Consider the following 20,777-nt stretch of genomic DNA (forward strand, 5'->3'; position numbering starts at 1 on the left):
TTTGCCTTGTTAAATTATCTATAAATGTATAAATTCTTGTGAGCAACGAAAACAAAAGTATACTCTCGTGAGCCGCATGCCGCCAATTTGACATCCCTTGTGTATTCGAAAAATTTCGCAAAATTAACAAGGGACACGAGAAAACTTGTTGGGGAGCGAAAATCTATTTGCAATGCCATTAGTTGGGACGCGAGGTCGATGCTCCGGAGTTTGGCGACAGAAAAACGAGACGAACCAGAGGACATATTCAAAGGAGGGCGCTCGCGGCAGAGGAAACGCCCGTGAAAGTGTTTTCCGCTTTGTCGCGGAGAAACTGCGGGGATAGCATTGCAGCAGCTCGTATTCAGGCTTAAATAAGCCGATAGAACTGATATTCCTCGACGATCCGGCACGCTGAGTCAGCAACACTGGACATATAGTACATATACGATATAGTTTCATCAGAGTTGCCGTTGGATGCGATGGATCGTGAACACGAACGACAAACTTTTCTGTAGCCTTTTTTTCTCATGCTATAGGAGATATAATGAAACGAAAAAAATCAAAATTGTACGATTATTTTTAATAACGAAAAAAGCTTTTGTATTTTATATGGAAAAGATAGTTTTTGTAAAATTAATTCTATTATATTATCAATTGTAATATATTTTCTTTTTTCCCTATATGACTGTGCTACATTATGAGTTTATTGATATTTCGAATATGCAAAATGATGTTTATATAGTATAAATAAGAAAGTTAAAAATAAGTAAAAGATAATTGGAATGAATTTGTTTACCTAAAATTACTTGTTAAAAATAAAAATTATATATCGTAGATTACTAGAAATCAATGAAAATAATTTTTAAATAATCTGCAGCATTTTTAAAAAAATTAACATAATTTTTTTTATATCATGCAAAGAACTTTGTCACAGTTATTCTCAAAATAACTTGTCGCTTTCAAGATTGAATCTTAAAGTTGTCTGATTGCATATATCGTATCGTACGGAAATTCTCGAAAATTCTGCACGGTGACTAGATGATAAAATACAGTTTTGCAAAGAGAATCGCGGTGATTCCTGTACGAGAAAATCGATCCCTCAACGAATCTGAGGAAGAAGTTTAAAGAGAAGGAAGTGCTTTGCCCCGGAAGAAGGGTCGCCCGAAGCTTTTCCTTTGTCGCGAGTTCTCAGAAGAAACTTGCTACCTTCTGCCAACCTTTCTTCTCCCCCCTTTTCCCCTCTCTGAGATAGCTTTCGCATGCTCGTCTTGTTCGCGTCCTTTCTTAGTTCGATTTTCATGTTCGGCTGTCAACGTTCGTTGGATCGTGAAATTTCAGCATTACATTATCGTGTCCCTTAGGGGCGAATTCGGATTTTGCACTTTGAACATGGATGCAAATGATTCATTCACAGTGCGTAAAGATTGTTTTGATCTGTACAAATTTGATTCTAATAATTTTAATAATTTTTGCAATGTATATTTGCCTTTAAAGAAATATACAAATTTTCTCGAATTTTCTGTAAATTATAAAATAACATGCGTGAAATTTATACATAGCGACGTAATTTATATATTGCATTACAAACTTGATAAAATTCGAAAATTTTGAATATATTATCTATTATTGGAAATAATACGTAAATGTTACAATTATATCTATATATCAAAAAAAGATTTTTATTAAAAAAATATTCAAAATAAAATCATTTATATTTCAAAAAATAAAGAAATAATTACATCGAATATTAATGTGAAATTAATATAATTAATATTTAATTAATATTTAATTCAAACGTGATATAGATTCCATTTTGAAAATTTCAGATATTATTTTCTTTAAAAATATCATAATTTAGAAGAATTTAAAAGACCAAAAGAAAATAAAAAAAAAAATTTGATTTCTTTATAACTAAAAATATCTTATTGTATATTCAAAGAGATCAATGAATAAAGTATGAATAAAGAATAAAGAGCCAAGCTTTGTTTTGATGAATTAAACGGATGATTCATCCTTAAAAGCGATGTCAAGTCTGCTCTGTACTCTAATTAATTGTGTTAAATGTGAAAATATTTTTTCGTGGAAAGATGAACATATCGAACAATACGATAAATTATACAATATGCAATTATAAAATAAATTTCCATTAATATTTGAGAAATTCCATTAATATTTAAATGAAATATTATAAAATTGCATCAATATTTTTAAATATTTTATTTTTATATTAAAAATATTTATAATATTAATATATGCATTTAAAATATAATAAAAATTTTTTATTTTCTCATTTATTATACGATTTCATCCATGAAACGTATTATTTTTTTCCTTTATAAATATTAGAAATATTAAATATTAAATTGTGTATAATAAAATTTTATTATGTAATTTTATGACATCATCAATTCATGTGTTGTGATATGAGTTGAAAAATCTGCACTACATTGAATTTACAATAATTAAGAATAAATGATATAAAAGCAAAAATAATATATAATAAACAATTAACATTTATCACTATTTAGAGCTCACAAAAAATAAGAAAATCTGAAAAGAATTTTATTTCGTGTCAAAAGTAAAAATCAGTTTTTCTTCACTGTGAAAACTAGTAAAATAAATTTAGTGAATTAATATGAACCCATATTCCAAGCTTTTATCTTTCGTATTCAACGACGAATGCAAGAATATTAGATAACCAAAAAAATTTCGTCGCTCTTTTTATAATAAAAATTTATATAATAAAATAAAGAATTATTTAGATATGTGCAACAGTTGTAAGTGATTTTTAAGACTTATGTCAGAACCGAATGTGTGATGAATTATATTTACAATTATGTATTTTTGCGTATATCTGCTATGTTTAATTATTATAATGAATTCACGAACCATTTCCAAAAAAATTTGTACAAAACAAAATAATAATATTTACGAATGAAAATTTCTTATGAAATTAATTTTTATTCATGTGAATTTCTTTTAGAACTGATGAAAAGTTTCAAGCCAAATGTTATAATTTGGAAAATTCAGTAAAAAATAATTTGTTGAGATTGTTATTGTGTAAATATTAAATGCAATTAAATTTAACATAAAGTAAATACAATACAAATTCAATTTTTAAACATTTTTTTTTATCAAGGAGAAAAATAACAATGAAAAAACAAAATCTTAATTGAACATACATTGATCAATATCAAATGTTATAATAATTCCAATTATAATAATTCTAAAAAAATAATGAATTATTTTTTTATGAATTCATAACAATGAATATTTTTTCTAAAATTTCTATCAGCCAAATACTTTCATCCAACTACTATTTCATTTTATCACTATTTTCTTCTTCGTGATATAAAAATGTAAAATATTATTATTATTTTTTTTTATATTTACTTTATATCACGCAATTTAGCATTTCCATGTGTTTTTTATTCACACCATATTCATTTTATGTTTTTGAAAACTACAATATTTTTAATGAATTTTATGTTACGTTGGGTGAATATTTTTTGTCAGAATAATATATAATTGTGTAAATTATATTAAACCTGGACAATCATCTCAAAAACTAAAAATAGAGAACATTTGAAAAGAACTTTTTATTTCCCAAAATTTTTAACTTTCATAAAATTAGTTTCAATTTTTTGCTTGTTAAAAATAATAATTATTTTAGTGAATAAAGATTTGTTTTCTATATTTTTTGCATTTTTTTTTTCATTACAAAAAACAATGAAATTTTTTCAGTTATCTAAGAAAATAAGATGACCCATTTAAATTAAATCATTCAAATATTTTCAAAATTATTAATGATAAAAAATTATTTTAGATAAAATGATATAAATCAATTTTTCTTAATTAATATATAAAGTATACATCACTTATAGAAAATCTTTATACAAAAGATTATTATTAAGCCATTTATATTACATTATGTAGCGAAAAATCATTCTTTTTGTCAAATTTATTACATGAAAAATAAGAAAAACATGCAAAGAAATACATGTTTATTTACTTTCTTCGTACTTCGTGTAATAAATTTTACAAAATTCAAATTTTACCTACAATTATATAATTACTGTATTAAAAAAATATATAATATCTATTTAAAGAAATAAAATTGACCTTTTCAAAAAATTGACTTATATCACGTTATATATAAATTATTCATTTCTTGTCTCAAATATTCTTTAATGTCATCATTTTATCAATATACATAATCGTTCTTTATCTCGCAAAATAATCGTACGTTCAAACGAATATTATCGAATATTTTTTTCTACATGTCGCAGGTGCTTCTGTTTCCGGAAGAAGGCTGGGCGAGGAGCGCGAGCAGTTCCTACTGGACTTTGACGCCGTTCTGGTGGAGTCGAAGTCGATGCAAGGTGGTCGAAGTTGCTGGAACCAGAAGGTGAGTCTCGAATCGCGCCAAAGCGCCTCGAGGTGTCGAAGCGTCGTCACGTTGACGACGATAATACTATTGTTGCGATGTTAACTGGCTCGTTCAAAGAGGGCGCGAGCGACGCACGCCTATACAGTTACGACGTTTTGCCATAACCGTATTCATGCCGGGAACGGAAATTCGTGCTTTTAGGCTACGTGGCCGGAATGTCTATGCCCTGCTCACCGCGTTTACTAGCCGAAAATTACAAGGACGATGCATCCGAAATTTCACTATCCACTTATTCTCCCCCTCCCGAAGTATAGGTTCAGGTTCGTGGCCACATTTTCGGTGTGTTTCAACTTATCGCCACGTATTTCGCGTACTATTACGATGTTTCGATAATAGTTCAACTTTTCCATTATTCTCGAACTCGGAATTACGTTAATGTTGTTTAGCACGGTAAACTTGTAATTTTGTTTAATATTAACTCGTGTTTCGTTTTGTGGGACAAGATTTTAATCGGAATTTGAAATTTGAAGAAATATAATATCTGTTTAAATATAATTAATTTTTCATTCATAAGGAGAATGAAGAGTGGAAACCTAACCTAAGATGTTGATTTTACGAATCAATGAAGAAGCTATCAACAATTTTCAGAAAACTTATTCTTCTTGGATGATTGATACCTTCTGGTTCTTAGAGGTATGATTATTGATATATTATCGATGTCTGTTTTGATAATTTTTGATATAGCAATGATATCGTTAAGATATCATTAACGGATAGAAATAATTAGAGTTCGTATTTTTTCGTATTCGAAATTATTATTAAGGCATATCATTAAAATTATTATTTTTAATAAATTTCAATAAAAATAAACTGGCTTTATTAAAAAGTTATTTATTGTAGTTATATATTGGAATTTCAGTTACATCTATTAACGATATCGATAGTTAAAACTCGATATATGACTATTATCTCAATTCTATAATATTGTATAGTTACTTAAATAAATCTTAATTTTAATGAAAATTTATAATGGCTTATATGTGATATAATAATTTCTTTATTAACGAAAAATTTCTTTGAAAATGTAAAATCAACATCTAAAATATTTTTCCATTTTTCAAATACAATTTTGAATCGAAAATTTTGTTCACAACAATGTCAGAACATTGAAATATTATACACTTTTTAATAAATTTTGTTCTATCGCACATTATTACAAAATTATATTTAAAATAAATGAAGAAGTCACAGAAACTTCGAACGTGATGATTTCAAATATTATTTCTCTTTAAAATAATATCTGCTAAAAAAAAATTACCTCATATACATACAATCCATTCTACATATTTAGAAAGTTCCATTAAAAGTAATGAAAATTTTATATTTTTTCATATTTTAAAAAAATTAAAAAAAAAATTTTATACTTATAAAAATCAATTTTAAGATGGAAACGAATAAAATGAAATATTTATTCCTGCTAAATTATAATTTTCAAATTATAAACATATTAGAATAATTCAAATTCTAATCAATTACACATTAATTCCTCATATTCCAAAAATACAATTATCTTTCTATTTTTCATCATTATTTATACTTTGCTTCTCAAAAAAATTTATTTAAAAACATTTTTGACACGATTAAATGTACGTTAGACGAGCTCATGTGTAACAGTTATAAGAATTTCATTTCCTCCAGTAAAGGAAATATTCGACTTACAAACACATGCTGAATTTTATCCCATCGTCGCTGTAGAACATTCGAACGATATTCAAAGGAGGATTGACTCGCGTTCCGTAAAATTCGCGGTTGAATTCGCATTTTGGAAGCAAAATTGAAGATGTTGGGGTTGGATATTGGCGGCGAGGGAGACGAAATATTCCGCCTAGTAATTTTGACGGTCGTTCGACGGGCATCGAGGCCGCGTTAAGTCAAGGCAAACAAACCGGCGGGGATGGATCCTCGATTCAAACCGTTTCCAACTTTCGTACAGGGGAGTAAATACGTTACTGTTTGCGAGTTCGGACCACGTTCACACGCGACAATGGTCAAAGCTCGCGATCTCTCGTGCTTTGAAATCTTACTCGCGTTGATTATGGATGATTATGGACTATTTTGAGATTGAATCATTAGTTTAAAATTAATAGGCATAATATCATGGTCGGGTGAGAAGTAATGCATACTCGAAGATAAAAAGATTTTCTTAAAATATTTAAGAAAATGAAAGTGCAATTTATTAGCTAAACAATTGTATGCTTATTTTTTAAAATTTTCTCAACGTGTTTCTTCATTCTATCATTCAAATTCCAGAAATACGTTTTAAATTCGAAATTGTTCACAGTGAAATGAATAGATGATATTCTTTTAAAGTCGAGATATAAGAGAAACTAGAAATTACAAGATTTCGCTGAATTAGATTGGTATGTGAAATAATATAAAAATAAGTGAATTTAAAAGTGATTCAAAGATTGAAAAATTATCGATTTCTTTTATCGAAAAAATGAAACTCTCGAAAATATACAACACTAATTTGAAAAATACTTATCGAAAAAAAATATATTCTCTCTTTTATTCTTAGAAAAGTAGAAAACTGTAAAACAATTTATGATTTACAATGTTTCTCAAAAATAATGCAATGTAATGCAATGAAATTTTATATGTATATCAAAATTTAAATAAAAACTTATTGAAAAGCATTATTCCTCGTCGAAAAATCATGAACAAATATTTTCATTATATTAATCTTCTACTTGTAGAGAATAAGCATAAATTTTTGAAAAAATTCCTTTTTATGATTAAAAATGATTAGGAATGAAATAACTTCAAAGCGATATATCTTAACAAAAAAGATTCTTATAGAATAATAATTAAATCAAATTTACAGAAGGATAATATTATATGATAAAGTTTATTATATGATAAAAATATTAGAAAAAGTCATCGTTTAATACTTATATGATATTTGGAATATTCTAGAAGAAGTATACTTGTTTTTTGGTATATTAAACAATTATGGAAAATCTAGATAACAAAAGAGGAGCTTCAAAGTTTATTATACATATATAAATTGATTTATTTGTTTTCGAATAATTATCGAATTATTGGCTTAGCCGATTTTTAATAATTTTTAATAATCTGCGAGCATATACTTACATAAGTTTTACTTCAAACTTGAAAAAAATATACTAGAAAGTTGATGTAATGCAAAAGATTTTAATATTTACCCTAATAAGTTTTTCCGTATTTTACTTTTCATCCTATCTGTGCTTAACTATTATAATTTTTAAAACAAACTTTAAAGCTACTTATTCAACATTTTAGACAATTGCTAATATGAATAAAATGTGAATGTTTACTTTTTATAGAAGTTCTCTAAGTAAATGTTAAACAACTCAAAGAGAATTTTAATTTTTTCTTTAAGATATATTTAAGAATAACTATTAAAAATTAATTTCGACCAGCATTTTTTATTAATGAATACTGCATTTCATAAAAGTTATCATATTTAACATAATACATACAATATACTTGAAATTTTATTCTTAAATGCATTTTTACTTTACTTTACATTCCTTGATTTTTATTTTGATTTTTATCATCTTTATCACTTGAAAAATCTTTCAACAAATTATACAGAGTTATATGTATATGCATCAAAATTAAAACTCTTAACTCGTGCAATAAATAATTATTTAAAAATTAAATTGATTGTTATGAAATATATATATATATTGTTACAAATATATTTATAATAGAAAAGTGAGGATGATAAGATTCAAATCTTCTTCCTTTACGTTGTTTCTATAATACAATTTATTATAAAAGTTTCTGAATTTTTTTGAACACATCTTTTATATTAAATGTACATTAAATATATATAATAAAAATTTAATTAAATTTCTTAAAAATAAATACGTAAGAACATTTTTTCTTATTTTAAAAAATTTGAGTGAAATAGAAAAATTTAAGCAATGATTTTAAACACTAAAACATACATATTGGTATGTAAAAATATTGAAATTTATTTTTTAAGTTGCTTTTCAAGCAATTAATTTCATATATCTCTTTCTTCATCTAACTATTTTTCCAATTCGCTTCATCTAATATAAAAATTAAATTGCTTATAACTTGAAAAATAAACTTTAATAGACTTCTTTGCATACAAACTTTTATATATATATTTTTAATTTCTAGAATCTTTCAAATTTTCTATTTATTTGAATATTTTGTCTAGATTTTAATAAAAAATATCTTAAGAAATTTTTAAAATAATAAATTTTAAAAATTAATATGTGAAGTATTTCACAGAAAAATAATATTATAACACAGGCATTCTTTTTGAATATTAAGTAATTTTACATTACATTACATTACAAAATATAATTTTAATAATTTGTATTGTATTTAAAATGTATTTAATAACATATTGTTATTTAATTTAATAATTATTAATTTTACAACATTAATATTTTATTTCATAATTCCAACTCCAATTACTTTAATAATAAATACGTTTCATGCAATTATCGTTTCCAATCGTAAAGCATTTATCCAATCATTTGTTTTTTTCGTTGTATTATCTTTTATACATCCGATACATCGTTTTCATCTTAAGATCTTTTACAGTTACAATTTTTATCGTAATCGTTGATTCTTTATATTTTTAATTATTCTATTTTTAAATTGTACCTACCTGAAATTAATTACATAATATTCAAAAAATGTTGAGTAAACAAATTATTAGAAATTCTTTCAATCTATATATTGTGCAATAAGCATATTAAAATATGAACTTATTTTTATATTTCATTTATATTCAAGGTAGCAAGTTAGAAATTTTTAAAATCCACTCAAATATGTATTAAGCACGATCTAATTAAACTTTTATTTGTGAATACAATATATAATAAATTAACAATTATAATATCAAATAGATATTTTAGATAATATATCTCGTTCACTAACTATCTCTTTTGAATTTATCTTATTTTGTTTTAAATGTATGTATGTATAAAAAATGTATGAAAAAATGATATATGAAAATTGAAATTCTCCAATGAAAATAATATTATTTTATTATATATTCGAAATATATATATATATATATATATATATATATATACTTATATTTACATTATAATGAAAATTTTTACGAAGATTTTTTAATTTTATGTGAATATAACAAAAATATTTAAACAATTTTTATCTTATTGCTATTATGAAATTCTAAATAGAGTGTTAATATATTCATGGAACATAAAAATCTAGAAATTGAAACAAATACAAAAAAAATTTATGTAAAGTGTCAATTGAGATTTATTTATCGAATTATAAGCGATTTAAGTTATGAAGAAGGTCAAGATATGACGAAGAAAATCACAGTTTCATTCTCCATTTAATGCACATTTAAATTGCTTATAATTCAATAAATAAGCTTCAATTGACTTTTTGTGTGTCATCTTCTGTATATATTTTGATCTCTAAAATCTTCAATGATGTCTCAATATATTAACACTCTGTATATTAATTAAATTATAGATTATATTAATATCGTATAAAAATAATGCAGAAACTTATGTTCATTTAAATATACTTATCTTTTTCGGAGAAAAATGATGAATACTAAAGATATTATTGCACATTATATTCTCATAAATATTTAGAAAATTATTATAATAGTGATAAATACTAAATAAATTTTAATATTTATTAATTTTAAATAAATAATAATAAAAAATGATAAAAAATAATAATAATACTAACAATACTATCCATATTTATTTACATATTTTTTAATATATTTTATGAAATGAAAATGAAATTTTTTATTCAAGAAAACTAATTATTCAAAAATTAGCTTTAGTGAAACTTTTAAGTGGAAAAGTGCAAAACGAAGATAAAATTTTCTAATCAAAAGTTTTATTTCTCTTTTGAAGGTTTTATAAATATGAAAGAAGTATACACAAAGATTAAATGAAAATCAAATTAACAATTAACGCATTAACTTTTTTAAAAATTATTGAAAAACATATTTATAAACATATACATATTATTATTCTTCTCTATATACAGTCTCTTTTCAAAAAATGAATAAGATTACTTACAATTTTTATCATTTTTTTATAATAAAATTTAAAAATGAAAACGAAATTTAATTAATTTTATTAATCATTAATGTATTTCATATATTACGCGTATTAAAAATTTACATATTACGCTTTTATGCTCAGGTAAATTCTATAGAAAAATCCAATAGAGAAATAGTCTAGAATTCACATAAAACATTTATACACAAATCATCAATCGTCATATTAGCCGATTCAAAGAAAAATATTCTGGATATTTGATAAAATCATCCACAACACATATACTGTGATTAAAGAAAAAAAAGAAAATACAAATTACCAATACATACATATGAAAAAAGTAATTAATAGAACCTACAATTAATAGTTAATAATTTAATGATTAAATAAAGATTATTAAAACGCTAGAAACATAAAAAATTATTGAAAATTGCGAGTAACCCAAAGACGTAACGTGATGATCGATATTCGATGAAGTGTTTCATTGATACAGCAGTTCCCGCGGAAAATGAACAACAGACGCGTTCAGTCCTGATCAAAAACAAAAAAAAAAAAAAAAAAAAAAGAAAAAAGAAAAAAAAACACCGATTGAAATTTGTAGACGCGCTCATGTTTTATTGAACAGCCCTCGTCGCGCGATACTACGGCTCGAGGGGGAGGGTGAAGTTCGAGCGGAAGAATTTTTAGCCGTGGAACAAGGAGGAAAATGTGCGCGTTGGCAATCAATGCGGGGTAGGTAGGTAGGTAGGTAGGTAGTATACGTGGAACGTGGCGGACAGCTCGAGCATTGAAAGGGTGCTCCGGCTTAGAACTTTCCTTTGTGAAGCGAATCGAGAACCGGAGGAAAAGTCAAAGCACGAGCCACGGTGGATTTTAAACCGAGTGTTGGATCCGCCGCACTTCAATGGAGAGCGTTTAAACTTTTAATGATCGTCGCCGGCTGAAGCGTTTGCCGGAATAAGCCCCTCGAGTCACCGGAGGGAGGGCCGCCCTCTTACTCTTTATCTCTCTTGCTGTCTATCTCTCCCCTCGACCCACCAAAAACAGTCTAACCTTCGCAGCACACGCTCCCTCCTCTTTTCTTCGCCACTTTTTCCCTTTCGAATTCCCTCCCTCTTATTTTTCGACATTTCTTTCCTTATCAATTATTCTTGCCTCGTTTCGCGTATACGATTCTCGGCGTCACGTGAAGCGGCACCAGCCTCGTTTCCACCTCGAGATATTTCCTTCTTTTTGCGTTCGAAGGGTTCTTTGGCGATAACCAGCCAAAGGGCTGACAGTTTGGATTATCTTTATATTTCGACTCGAGAGATTTCTTGGAGATGGTTTAAGATATCGATGCATACGGTATTATCATGAGTGTACGAAAGTGTGATAAAATGAATATATTCATTATAGAGTGAGTATATATTCATCGAATTTGTTTGAGCAGATTTTTGGAGAGGAAAACAAGATGTTTTTATACATCGATCTCGGTATTTGTTTTGGCCTCTAGAATTAATTCTTGGAAGTATCATGAATATATTTTGATATCGTTAATCATTAAGACCTAACCTTACTTTTTTTGTGTTTGTTAATAGATAATATTAAAATTATTGAGATATTAGGTATTTTGTTATATAAATTGTTAAAGTATAATTATTATCTTTTTTTTTTTTTTGTAAATTTTTGATGAAAGAACTTTTCAAAATGATGGAACTGTAATAAAATGTTATTATAAAAATTATTATAATATATTAATAAATATATCATATATATTGCAATTATTTTTCCCACAAATTTACCAAATAATCTTGTTATAAATCCAAAAATATTATGAAATAAATATACCTTTTTTTTAAATTATTTAAATTATTTAAATTAATTCGCAAATTTTAACATTTATTTTAATTATTGCTGTATATGTTAAAAGTTTCATGTAGAGACATGTAATAAATCTATAAAGAGTTGGATTCCATGGAAAGATGCATCTATATAACATCGATGATTGCAATCCAAATATTACATTTAATTTTAGCAAAGTTTTTTATGAATAAATACTGACTGGTGAATAAAGGTAATTTCCATGGTCAAGTGAAAATCAAAAATGAAAAATAAATTTAGTATGAACTAAAGTTGAGATATTTTTATCACAATTCATGAGGAAGTAGCTTTTTGATCGGTTCAATTAATCAAGTTTTAATCTTTATACATATTAGTTATCTGCGATGTATAAATATTAATATTAAAAGCGGCGATCAGATGCTATCGGATGCATATAGTATATAAATGAAATTTTACATAATAATAGCAATCTTTTTTTGCAAATATCTCAAAAACTGTGTCAAGTGATCCTTACATTAGTAAAAAAAAACTTCAAAATCTATAACTTTGAAATCGATAAAGTGTTTTTAAATAAAATGTTATATTTTTTCTATATGTGTTATAGAATTCAACAAGCTATTAATGAACATATTTGAACAAAAATCAATTATATTTTAATCATTATTATAATTGACTATTAATCATTAATGAAATAATCACAGAAAGTAACTTTGTTATTTTTTACAATATTTCTAATCTGTAATTATTAATCAATAATCTAAAATCATTTGAATGATTATCATATTTATCATGATAATCAAAAATCAATTATTAATGATGAAATAATTGTATTTTTATACTTTTTCTTTTTTTTTTTTTAATTAATATTAATCAATAGAATATGATTCGTCAATTAAAGAAGAAGCATTTTGGAAATGTCAATGGAATATAGACAATGAAGTTAAATAAAGTGAAACCGTATTTGCAAAAGCATGTGCTTAAGATATCAGAAAAATAATTTTGAAGAATAAAAATTCGACATAAATTATATCATTATAAAAACATATATTATTAAATAATATATGTAAAAAATATGTAAAATCTATTTAAACTTCAAAAAAGATCCATTTGATTATTCGAAAATTCCATAAAAGTTTTTTCTAAAAAGTAAATAAAATAGTGGAAATAATCCTGTTACTGTTAATTGTCGCAATCAATTTACGGAAAAATGTGATACTCCTTTATCGGAGTATCGAAGTATATAAAAACCGTAAACAAAGTCTATATTTGCATATTTTCGATTCGTGAATAACTGTGATATTTCGTTATATAACTTCAAAAATTTGATAATACTAGAAATTATTTTCAAAATTTCTGCAATAATATTATTGATTTATTTTTATATTATATCACAGGTCTGCTATTTATTTCGTATTATCATATATTTTATATTTAGCATAAATTTTAAATAATGTTTTTTTATAAAGATTTATTTAATATTTTTTTCTTATTCTCAAGTTCATAAAATGTATTAACAAATTTTAATTATTAAAATTTATCTTCTTATATGTTATTTATTAATAGAGCAAAAAAGATATGAAAAAGAGAAAAAGTTGAAAAATTAATTAATTAAAATTTCAAAGTAAAATACTTATTTTTTAATATTTAAATAAAGTTTTAATTCTCGAAACATTTATTCATAACTACTATAGTTGACCCGCTCTTCCTATAATGTCTACTGTACTTATGTAAAGTTAACTTCCATTCGATGCGTTGAATAATAAATTATTCAAGTGACTTTATTCTTAACTTGAAGTCACTTTATTTTTAACTTCAACCGGTTAAAATTTAAAAATTTTACATTCCTGTGAAAAAAGCAATTGAAACTTTTATAACAAAAACAAGCTTTAATTTATAAGTAAATCTAAATTTACTTATAAATTTTATTACAATTTTATGATTTAATTAAATATAATTCGTTTTAATATTAATATTATTGTAGCTAATATTTACATAGTTTATACATTTTTATAGTAGTAGTATTGTTAAAAAAAATTTAAACAAAAATTAAAGATTTTTTAATAATTTTCTGAAAAAAATTAGAATTATTCTTGAATATGTATCAATGTATACATTCTTTAATTAATTTATATAGGAAAAATATATTTAATGAATATTACAAACAATTTCAAAAGAACAAAAATTTATTATTGGTGTTATATTAAATATGTAAATGTAAAAGAGAATGGAATAATATCAATCAATTATTTTTTAAATATGGCATTATTTTACATTATTCTGTATTTTTTTATTTTTATTTTCAATCCCATCAATATTAATATTAACATCAGCGATTCGTAATTTTTCACTAAAATATTTAGCAATTCAATGATTTATATAAATATATATATATATATATATATATATAACTTCATCCTATATCTTAAAATGAATAAAAAATATTAAAATTTAAAATAAAATTATTTTATTGTTGGTAATTACTTTCTTTCAATTTTGTAATATATTTAAAAAAAGATAATTTTATCTTGTAGATTCAACAAATTTTTATCATTTTAATAATTTTATCATATTTAAAGTTATATTCATAGTGTTTAGTTAATATCGATTAAAAGAAACGAGAAAATATTCGAGTGATCGAGGCTATACAATAAGTCTTTTTATATTGATCGATTTTCATCATCTGATTGAGAATGAATTATCGATCGGTATGATATTCGTTGCTATGCCGATTATAATTGAGTGACATCAATAGTGTATGATAAAAAGAAAATAAAGAAATAAAAAATAGAATAAAAAATAATAAGGCGATATAGAAAACATGTATTATATCGATCAGTGATCAGCTGACATTCACTTTCAAATAATATGAAAAAGTTCGATACAACATAATCGTTTCTCAGATTATTTAACAATTTTTTTTTATTTTTAAATATCGAGAAAATTGATTAGAAAATTATACTCTTGATTACGTATATTGGATATGTATTGCAAATTATTTTGAAAAATGTATATGTAAAAAAATATTCTGTTTAAGCATTAATTTATTTTTAGTTTTTTAAAAAATTGTTTAAAATATTTTTTTTTGTTTCTATATACAAAAAATAAATATTATGAGAACATATCATGAATAAAAAATCTATTTATTTTTCTATTTAAAAATTATGGGAAAAATCATGGCTGAGAGAATACTAGTCAAACTTTATTTTCTGTTTTTTTTTTTTTTTTATATTCTTTTAAATATTTAATTCATAGTTTATCAAAATAAAACGTAACATTTTAAATTGTTTATTTGAGAAAAAAATCTAATTTAAATTGTTAAGAAAAAAAATTTAATGAAACTGACAACACAACTTCTTCTCGAGCAACTTTTCTTAATTAATTTATATATTTTGCTCTCTTCCCTTTTTATCGTTACTTTGTGTCAAAATATTTTCTCTTTAATTATTATTAAAGCATATTTTAATATGTGTTAATAGATAAATTAATTATTAACATTATTCATTGTAAAATAGTATTTTATTTATATACATATTCAACACAGTTGAACAAAATGTAATCTGATCAATGATTAAAGATTAATTAGTGTAAAATTATGTTGTTAATTATGATTGATTGTTTAATAATCATTGTTCAATGATTAAGAGGAATAACCATAAATATTTTATTAATGATATTAATTCAATAACCGTTGATTATAAAATAATTGTGATTTTGATTATGAATAAAATAATAATTTATTTATTTATAATAATATTCCATATTAAATATTTAAAAAACTACTTTTAGTAATCAATTATAATAATGATTATAATAAAATGATAAAATATAATTAATTGTTGCCTAATTGATATACTCTGAATTCTGAGTCAAGTTTTAATAATTCATATTTTAAAAAAAGAAATAAATTTTTACTTAAAAACTATAAACTTAGTTATATATAATAATAAATTCGACTAAAAATTTGATATAAAAGAATCAAAGATCGTATAAGAATATTTTGATATTTTTTTCAAATACTAAAAAAAAATATCTACAAATAGTTTTTTTTTTTGTATTCAAATATTCAAGACAATTCTAACTAATTAGAAGAAAGGAAACAATAACAAATTAAAAATGAATAATAAAATCAAAATAAAAAATCGTTTTTTGATAAATTATTTCGATTTGTATAGATATAAGTAAGAAAAATTTTTACTTATAAAAATAAATTCTGATTTATAAACATCGAACTTATATTGAATTCAAAATAGAGAGATAAAATCATGCATTTAAATATATAGCATGTAATTCAAGTTAAAGTAAATTTATATTTCGACTTGTAGAGATTTTCAGAGATTAGAGAAGAATGAACAAATTATCTTTTACTGAGATTTTAATTACATTAATTAGTCTTACTTAAATTTAATTAATCCAACTAATATTTAAAACACAATTACTTTATTCATACATATCTCTATTTTTACTTTCATTTATATGTAATGTTTTTAAAAAAGATATGATTTAAAAAACTAGTTGTTTAAATTCTAATTGTAATTGTTCTAATTGTTTTAGAAAATTTTTTTAAAATGCTTATAACAAACGCTTATAATTATATATTTGCTTATACGTAATAGTAAGTGCCTTGAACATTAAATTTCAAAATTTAATAATAATTTGTAAAGAAATTAAAATTAAATATGAAATATAATGTATAATAATATTTTAACAAGATAATCGTTTCTTATCTATCATAGAATATATCTTTATTGTAAAGATTTTTTAATTCTTGTAATACTCATTTGCTGATAATGATCTTCTCTTCCTAGATTTTGGTCTACATAATAAAATTTTCCATTTGTTTGCTATCTTAAATTGAAAATATTACAATCGTATATCGTATCTCTGTACAATATCTACAATTGCATTATAAACACATTAATTTTTTATTGTAAACGTGAAAAAGAGGGATGAGCACACGTACTTTTAAAAGTAAGCGATAAACGATTTAGTTGTTAGCGATAATTGGAAAATATTAACCTGTGGCTCACGACATATTTGTTTTTTTAATTTTATTAGCGAGATATGTATATATTACATCGAATGATCAATTATCGCTAAATTGTTTACTATTCAAAATATCGAGCAAAATATTTCCTATAATAAATTGTATAATAATCTTCTAATATTTAGCTATTAAAATTTGAAATCTAAAGGTTTTAAGGTATCCAATTTAAAAAATTATTATTCATTATTTATTACATTGTTCATTTTAATTTATTAATTTCATAAATATTTATTCAATAATTTATATAAAAAGAATTTCGGATTAAAAAGATTTAAATTAAATATGTAAATTAAAGAAAATTATGCATTTATATTTTGCAAATATCTCCTATTTGCATATTTATACTTTGAACATCATTTTACATACATTTTACATTTTAAAATGAACATATAACGATATTAAATAAAATGATAATATTGACAATATAATAAGAAATAAAAATTAATATTATGTTTAAAAAACAAAAAATTAAGATCTCAAATTTTCTGCAGCGTTTCAAAAATATAATTTTACATAAATTATCTTTTTACACTAAATCTTAAAATTTAATGCCAAATTAATGCAAGTTAAAAATTAATAAATAATCATAAATAATATAATTTTTATTTTTCTTATCCCACTCTATTCTGCATGCTTTATTAACTGTCTGTTAACGTTCAATTGAATATTTTACATTCTATAAATTCAAACTGAAATCGAAAACATTTCTATTCCTTAAGATTGAAATCATATTTTAATTTTCATTTTGCGCGTCACTTATCAAATTTTCGTGGTTTCAGGTACAGCACTCAAGCAAAAATGGTGGACACAGGAACTGGCACGCTTTACATCGTCGGCTCTTTCAAAAGAATGACAACCGATCCTGATTTCAAGGTATCAGACCCTCGCGTTACTTGTTTTCGTTGGCTTGCTCGAAACGATCGACGGTCGACGATCGGATTTTCGATGGTAGGAACAAACATCGAACACAAGAAAACGCGAGCACATTATTAAATATACAGCAGAACGTCAATTACCCGAACTAATTGGGACATGTTTGCATAAATGGTTTTACGTATAATCAGGAAAAACTAAATCTGAATATCGTGAAACAATTAAAAATATAAAAATTTTCCAATACTTTATTCCATTCAGATATCTATGATTGATCATTGTGAAATTTAAAGGAAAAACAAGAAGTAGAAAGTAGAATTAAAACATAAAATCTTAGAATCATTTATAAAAATCAAATGAATTTAAAAGTTGTTATACAAAAATTTCGGTTAAAATTTATTTTTAGATTATAAACAATTATATTTGCATTGGATGAAACGAAGCAAAAATAGAGCGAAATATGCGGATATATCGTGGAGATGAATATATATCAATCTATTTCCATTTTACTTCATCTAATGCAAGTTTAAATTATTTATAACTTAATGAATAAATTTATAATCAATATTTTTATATATTAATATTTCTTTTTGTTTGTTCTTTAAAATTGATTTCTAAAAATATTCCACAAATATATTAATATTAATACTGTATTATATATTTATTATAATATAATTTATAATTTTATATAAGATACAAAAAGATATATATATAATTTATAATATAATAAAATATATATATATAATATATATATCATAGCATTTAATTAACATCTAAAAAACAATGAATTAATATTGTAAAAATTTTTAAGTTAATCTACTACTAAACTACGATGATCTAACTTATTATTAATTAAATATTAAAAACTAATTTAATTTAATATATTTTACAATATTTTGAAATTTAATTATAGAGATAGAATGTAAATATGAAATCATTGTTTTTCTTATAGAAGATTTTCTTTTAAAATGTAAAACATAACATAACCTTGCAACACTAATATTAATACGATCTTGTACTACATACGTATCGATTTTATGAGTCCCGATAATAAGAGTGTCATGCTTCGTTCCTAGCTTATTTGATATTATTTTTCTGATTATAATTACTCAGATAATTAAATAATATATTAAAAATATAATATAAACTAAAATTTGTAGTTAATATTAATTCTAACTACATATATAATATATATGATATTAACAAGTTTCATCTTGATAGAAATATACAAGATGAAATAATATATTCATAAGATACTTAAAAGATCTGAAAAAAGAAATACAAAAGTTGGTATGCAAAAATATTATGTATTAGATTTATTTATGAAGTTTGAATTTATTTTTTAAGTTTGTGATAGAGCTATTGCTTCTATTTCCATCTCATTTTATCTAATACAAGCTTCAATTATTTATAATAAATGTCTTAATCAATGTTTTTCCAATTTTTGTGCTTATTTTGGCCTCCAGAATTGATCTTTCAAAGATGTTCTAGAAAATATATATATTTTTAATGCATAAATTCTTGAAATTGATATTTTGTACCGAAAATTGATCAAAAATATATTCAGGCTTTTTATTATTATATAAAAGAGTACATATCTAATACAAAAAATAGATTATAACAATTTAATTATTCTTTTTTTTTTAGATTGGTATCCACGACAATAATTGATCATTTGATTAATCAAATGATGCCCGTTTATTTCTATTTTCCAGTTGTACCTGACGTCGAACGTATCGTCGAGCGACTTCAACATGGGTTACAGTATGACTGGCACGTTGGAGCGTGGCTGCAAGAAGACCAACTCTTTTCAGATGACACACTTTGCGGTGATTCGTCGACGAGACTACGAAAAGGCCTACGAGGACTCAAATCCCACCTAGTGCCCGTCCACACCCACGCTGTCCGAGTGTGGGGATTGCGAACACTACGCGTAGAAGGAAAAGGGTATTAATCGAATTACGCGCACGGCTTACCCTCCAATTTATTCTCGATTCAAAACAAAAACGTTCTTAGAAAAGAAAGATTCTCTTTTACCATTCGATAATCGAGCAAATTAACTCTGTGATCTTCACACGGATCATAGCGATACTCTCGTCGAATCTTTCTTCTCGTCCCGGTCTGCAGGGAATTAAACGGTTAAATATCCGAAAAAAGCGATCGCAGCGACCTCGACTGGTAGCGTCAGCCGATACGCGACATTCGATACGCGCGCGACACGCAATACAGAGAAATCAAACACCCGAACGAACGAGCAAAAGCCAAAACGTCCAAAGGTAGCGTTAAAAACTTAGGTCGAATTAAGTAGTTTTTAAAAAAAAAAAAAAAAGAATAGCAGGGAACGATACAGATGGCGAGTATACAAAAGTAATGTGATCGAGGATCGAGGACAAGCATTTTTCAAAGTATTAGCACGTAAGTTGTTCGTAAAATGTTCGCAGGCGATAAGTTTTTCCTATGGGTCCTTTTTTCATCTGGGCACGCGCTGTTTCTCTATCGGTTGAATCACATTTTATTCGCGCGCAATTTAAGGCGTGCTTCTATGAATTGCGTCCTTTCGAGTGGCGAGCGCCTCGAA

The 20,777-nt window shown here is 24.4% G+C and overlaps 1 protein-coding gene across 1 annotated transcript in view; it reads left to right on the forward strand.

Annotated features, from left to right (window-relative positions):
• The window catches only part of LOC100866320 (uncharacterized), a 43,593-nt gene extending 23,065 nt beyond the window's left edge, over positions 1-20,528 (forward strand). The window contains exons 3-5 of the mRNA XM_003698593.4: positions 4,272-4,390; positions 18,106-18,199; positions 19,915-20,528. Coding sequence (XP_003698641.1) covers positions 4,272-4,390; positions 18,106-18,199; positions 19,915-20,082 — 381 coding nt within the window. The 3' untranslated portion in view covers positions 20,083-20,528. The remainder of the gene's footprint in view (positions 1-4,271; positions 4,391-18,105; positions 18,200-19,914) is intronic.
• Positions 20,529-20,777: the final 249 nt, after the last annotated feature.

This window comes from Apis florea, unplaced genomic scaffold (genome assembly GCF_048593485.1).
Source record: "Apis florea isolate Af1SG1 unplaced genomic scaffold, ASM4859348v1 contig_3517_pilon, whole genome shotgun sequence".
In the NCBI taxonomy this organism is placed as follows: Eukaryota; Metazoa; Arthropoda; class Insecta; order Hymenoptera; family Apidae; genus Apis; species Apis florea.